This window comes from Oncorhynchus nerka, linkage group LG19, assembly GCF_034236695.1.
Source record: "Oncorhynchus nerka isolate Pitt River linkage group LG19, Oner_Uvic_2.0, whole genome shotgun sequence".
NCBI classification, from domain to species: domain Eukaryota; kingdom Metazoa; phylum Chordata; class Actinopteri; order Salmoniformes; family Salmonidae; genus Oncorhynchus; species Oncorhynchus nerka.
Genome location: NC_088414.1, coordinates 48,580,146 through 48,586,145, shown reverse-complemented (window position 1 = coordinate 48,586,145; position 6,000 = coordinate 48,580,146). Strand labels below are relative to the sequence as shown.

The following is a 6,000-nucleotide window of genomic DNA, read 5'->3' as shown; positions in this document are numbered from 1 at the left end:
TTTTGTGTGCTCTAAGGCAACGGTGTCTAAATGGGATTTGTATTTCAGGTCCTCGACATTTTTTGGAACACCATTATTTTTGTCTTACTGAGATGTACTGTCAGGGCCCAGGTCTGGCAGAATCACACTCTTGTTGTTTGTGTACATGGATTTAATAATGTTGTATGTTTTTCACCCAACACCATTTTCCATCAATTTGAATAGCAGACCCTCATGCCAAATTGAGTCAACAGCTTTTTTGAAATCAACAAGAAGAAGACTTAGCCTTTTGTTTTGGTTGGTTTGTTTGTCAATGCAGGGTGAATACGTGGTCTGTCGTACTGTAATCTGGACATTTGTTCGGTACATTGTTTTCCACTGAGGAAATGTATGAGTCTGCTGTTGATGATAATGCAGAGGACTTTCCCAAGGTTGCTGTTGAAGTCAACAGTGAAGAGGCGACTCCGGGATGTTGGCCTTCTAGGCAGAGCTGCAAAGAAAAAGCCATATCTAACAACCGTTTCCAGCTGTGCTAACATAATTGCAAATGGGTTTTCTAATGATCAATTAGCTTTTTATAATGATAATCTTGGATTTGCGAACACAAAGTGCCATTGGAACACAGGAGAGATGGTTGCAGATAATGGGCCTCGGTATGCATATCTAGATATTCCATTAACAACATTAAAACACTGTATTTCTGATCAATCTGATGTTGTTTTTATGGACAAAAAATGTGCTTTTCTATTACAAACAAGGACATTTCTAAGTGACTCCAAACTTTTGAATGGCAGTGTTTTTGCTGTTTGTTCTTTGTTATAAAAATGATTGTAGAAGTGGTTTACCTCTCTCCGTTTTGGATAGATAACTCTTCATGTTGTTGTTTGTTTATTGTTTTCCAATTTTCCCAGAAGTTGTTAGGTTACGGCTGGGGGTTCCGCTAGCGTTTCGACAACATCCGGTGAAATTGCAGAGCGCGAAATTCCCCCAAAATCATTAGAAATATTTCACTTTCATACATTCACAAGTGCAATACACCAAATTAAAGCTTAACTTCTTGTCTCAGATTTAAAAAATGCTTTACGGCGAAAGCAAACCATGCGATTATCTGAGGACAGCACCCCACCAAACAAACACATGACATTCATATTTCATATTTCAACCCTCCAGGCGCGACACAAAACTCAGAAATAAAAATATAATTCATGCCTTACCTTTGAAGGTCTTCTTCTGTTGGCACTCCAATATGTCCCATAAACATCACAAATGGTCCTTTTGTTCGATTAATTCCTTCGTTATATCTCCAAAATGTTAATTTATTTGGCGCGTTTGATTCAGAAAAAACACAGGTGCCAACTCGCCCAACATGACAACAAAATATCTAGTTACCTGTAAACTTTGACCAAACATTTCAAACAACTTTCCTTTAGATATTTTAAAACGTAAATCATTGATCATATTTAAAACAGGATAAACTGCATTAAATAGCGAATAAAATTAAAGTGGAGCGAGCTTCAGGTCGCGCGCCTCAAACAAAAGAGTACACTAGGCTGGACCCTCATTCTGAATAGCCGTACTTCTTCATTTCTCTAAAGAAAAACATCAACCAATTTATAAAGACTCTTGACATCTAGTGGAAGCAATAGGAACTGCAACCAAGTGCCACAGAATTCTAGTTTCCCATAGAAAAAATTCCTGGATGGTTTGTCCTCGGGGTTTCGCCTTCCAAATAAGTTCTGTTATACTCACAGACATTATTTTAATAGTTTTAGAAACTTTAGAGTGTTTTCTATCCAAATCTACCAATTATATGTATATCCTAGCGTCTGGGCCTGAATAGCAGGTAGTTTTCTATGGGCACGCTTTTCATCCAGACGTGAAAATACTGCCCCTTATCCCAAACAGGCTAATTAGATTCTATGGATTCTTCAATTACATTGAGCTGATCTTTGACGTACTGTTCCTTCATTTTCCATAGTGTATTTCTGAATTGTTTTAGTGATTATTTGTCTCTGTGTGTCTCTCTCTTTCGCTCTTGTCTACACTAGGTAACACGGGAGCAGTGTTTGCTATCGACGCTTCCACTGGTGTTATCTCCGTAGCGAGAGACCTGGACCTCTCGTCCGTGGGATATTACATCATCACCGTGCGCGTCACTGACAGCGGCACGCCACCCCTCACCGCCACTGCTACGGCACGTGTTTCCCTCACTCTCTCTGACTCCTCCGAGCCCAAGTTCAGCCAGAGAGAATACCAGGCAGAGGTACAGGGAGGGAGGGAGGGAGGGTTGGTTGGTTGGTTGGTTGGTTGGATGGTTGAATGGTTGAATGGTTGAATGGTTGAATGGATGGTTGGATGGATAGAATTGACAAACAAACTTGACTGTGACTGTGAACGTGACAGTATGACGTGTTGTAGGTGATGGAGAACTCTGCCACAGGAAGGTACGTCACAATGGTGTCCGCCCTGAGTCGCTCTGCGCTGGTTTATGACATCACAGCCGGTAACCACGAACGCCATTTCGCCATCAACCGTCACACTGGAGTCATCACCACCCGCAAGGCACTCGACTTCGAGGTGTGTGTGTGTGTGTGTGTGTGTGTGTGTGTGTGTGTGTCTGTGTGTGTGTGTGTGTGTGTGTGTGTGTGTGTGTGTGTGTGTGTGTGTGTGTGTGTGTGTGTGTGTGTGTGTGTGTGTGTGTGTGTGCGTGTGTGTGTGTGTGTGCGTGTGCCATTGTCCACTATGTTTTGTATACTGTATGTGCGTATATGTGTTTGTATAGTGTACAGGTTGTTATTCTAGTGGTGTGTGTTTATATAGTGTACAGGTTGTTATTCTCTAGTGGTGCGTGTTTATATAGTGTACAGGTTGTTACTCTCTAGTGGTGTGTGTTTATATAGTGTACAGGATCCTACTCTCTAGTGGTGCGTGATTATATAGTGTACAGGTTGTTACTCTCTAGTGGTGTGTGTTTATATAGTGTACAGGTTGTTACTCTCTAGTGGTGTGTGTTTATATAGTGTACAGGTTGTTACTCTAGTGGTGTGTGTTTATATAGTGTACAGGTTGTTACTCTCTAGTGGTGTGTGTTTATATAGTGTACAGGTTGTTACTCTAGTGGTGTGTATTTATGTAGTGTACAGGTTGTTATTCTAGTGGTGTGTGTTTATATAGTGTACAGGTTGTTATTTTGGTGGTGTGTGTTTATATAGTGTACAGGTTGTTACTCTCTAGTGGTGTGTGTTTATATAGTGTACAGGATCCTACTCTCTAGTGGTGTGTGTTTATATAGTGTACAGGTTGTTACTCTCTAGTGGTGTGTGTTTATATAGTGTACAGGTTGTTATTCTAGTGGTGTGTGTTTATATAGTGTACAGGTTGTTACTCTCTAGTGGTGTGTGTTTATATAGTGTACAGGTTGTTACTCTCTAGTGGTGTGTGTTTATATAGTGTACAGGTTGTTACTCTCTAGTGGTATGTGTTTATATAGTGTACAGGTTGTTACTCTCTAGTGGTGCGTGTTTATATAGTGTACAGGTTGTTACTCTAGTGGTGTGTGTTTATATAGTGTACAGGTTGTTACTCTCTAGTGGTGTGTGTTTATATAGTGTACAGGTTCCTACTCTCTAGTGGTGTGTGTTTATATAGTGTACAGGTTGTTACTCTAGTGGTGTGTGTTTATATAGTGTACAGGTTGTTACTCTAGTGGTGTGTGTTTATATAGTGTACAGGTTGTTACTCTCTAGTGGTGCGTGTTTATATAGTGTACAGGTTGTTACTCTAGTGGTGTGTGTTGATATAGTGTACATGTTGTTATTCTAGTGGTGTGTGTTTATATAGTGTACAGGTTCCTACTCTCTAGTGGTGTGTGTTTATATAGTGTACAGGTTGTTACTCTCTAGTGGTGTGTGTTTATATAGTGTACATGTTGTTATTCTAGTGGTGTGTGTTTATGTAGTGTACAGGTTGTTATTCTAGTGGTGTCTGTTTATATAGTGTACAGGTTCCTACTCTCTAGTGGTGTGTGTTTATATAGTGTACAGGTTGTTACTCTCTAGTGGTGTGTGTTTATATAGTGTACAGGTTGTTACTCTAGTGGTGTGTGTTTATATAGTGTACAAGTTGTTATTCTAGTGGTGTGTGTTTATATAGCGTACAGGTTGTTATTCTAGTGGTGTGTGTTTATATAGAGTACAGGTTGTTATTCTAGTGGTGTGTGTTTATATAGTGTACAGGTTGTTATTCTAGTGGTGTGTGTTTATATAGTGTACAGGTTGTTACTCTCTAGTGGTGTGTGTTTATATAGTGTACAGGTTGTTACTCTCTAGTGGTGTGTGTTTATATAGTGTACAGGTTGTTACTCTCTAGTGGTGTGTGTTTATATAGTGTACAGGTTGTTACTCTCTAGTGGTGTGTGTTTATATAGTGTACAGGTTGTTACTCTCTCGTGGTGTGTGTTTATATAGTGTACAGGTTGTTACTCTAGTGGTGTGTGTTTATGTAGTGTACAGGTTGTTATTCTAGTGGTGTGTGTTTATATAGTGTACAGGTTGTTATTCTAGTGGTGTGTGTTTATATAGTGTACAGGTTGTTACTCTCTAGTGGTGTGTGTTTATATAGTGTACAGGTTGTTACTCTCTAGTGGTGTGTGTTTATATAGTGTACAGGTTGTTATTCTAGTGGTGTGTGTTTATATAGTGTACAGGTTGTTACTCTAGTGGTGTGTGTTTATATAGTGTACAGGTTGTTACTCTCTAGTGGTGTGTGTTTATATAGTGTACAGGTTGTTACTCTCTCGTGGTGTGTGTTTATATAGTGTACAGGTTGTTACTCTAGTGGTGTGTGTTTATGTAGTGTACAGGTTGTTATTCTAGTGGTGTGTGTTTATATAGTGTACAGGTTGTTATTCTAGTGGTGTGTGTTTATATAGTGTACAGGTTGTTACTCTCTAGTGGTGTGTGTTTATATAGTGTACAGGTTGTTACTCTCTAGTGGTGTGTGTTTATATAGTGTACAGGTTGTTATTCTAGTGGTGTGTGTTTATATAGTGTACAGGTTGTTACTCTAGTGGTGTGTGTTTATATAGTGTACAGGTTGTTACTCTAGTGGTGTGTGTTTATGTAGTGTACAGGTTGTTATTCTAGTGGTGTGTGTTTATATAGTGTACAGGTTGTTATTCTAGTGGTGTGTGTTTATATAGTGTACAGGTTGTTACTCTCTAGTGGTGTGTGTTTATATAGTGTACAGGTTGTTACTCTCTAGTGGTGTGTGTTTATATAGTGTACAGGTTGTTATTCTAGTGGTGTGTGTTTATATAGTGTACAGGTTGTTACTCTAGTGGTGTGTGTTTATATAGTGTACAGGTTGTTACTCTAGTGGTGTGTGTTTATATAGTGTACAGGTTCCTACTCTCTAGTGGTGTGTGTTTATATAGTGTACAGGTTGTTATTCTAGTGGTGTGTGTTTATATAGTGTACAGGTTGTTACTCTCTAGTGGTATGTGTTTATATAGTGTACAGGTTGTTACTCTCTAGTGGTGCGTGTTTATATAGTGTACAGGTTGTTACTCTAGTGGTGTGTGTTTATATAGTGTACAGGTTGTTACTCTCTAGTGGTGTGTGTTTATATAGTGTACAGGTTCCTACTCTCTAGTGGTGTGTGTTTATATAGTGTACAGGTTGTTACTCTAGTGGTGTGTGTTTATATAGTGTACAGGTTGTTACTCTAGTGGTGTGTGTTTATATAGTGTACAGGTTGTTACTCTCTAGTGGTGCGTGTTTATATAGTGTACAGGTTGTTACTCTAGTGGTGTGTGTTGATATAGTGTACATGTTGTTATTCTAGTGGTGTGTGTTTATATAGTGTACAGGTTCCTACTCTCTAGTGGTGTGTGTTTATATAGTGTACAGGTTGTTACTCTCTCGTGGTGTGTGTTTATATAGTGTACAGGTTGTTACTCTAGTGGTGTGTGTTTATGTAGTGTACAGGTTGTTATTCTAGTGGTGTGTGTTTATATAGTGT

General features: G+C 39.1%; 1 protein-coding gene across 1 annotated transcript in view; it reads left to right on the top strand.

Moving 5' to 3' along the window:
• Nucleotides 1-6,000, top strand: part of LOC135562556 (protocadherin Fat 3) — a gene marked incomplete at its 5' end in the record, with an annotated part of 349,011 nt that overhangs the window by 124,470 nt on the left and 218,541 nt on the right. Inside the window, 2 exon segments of the mRNA XM_065005063.1 lie at nt 2,028-2,242; nt 2,398-2,558. Coding sequence (XP_064861135.1) covers nt 2,028-2,242; nt 2,398-2,558 — 376 coding nt within the window.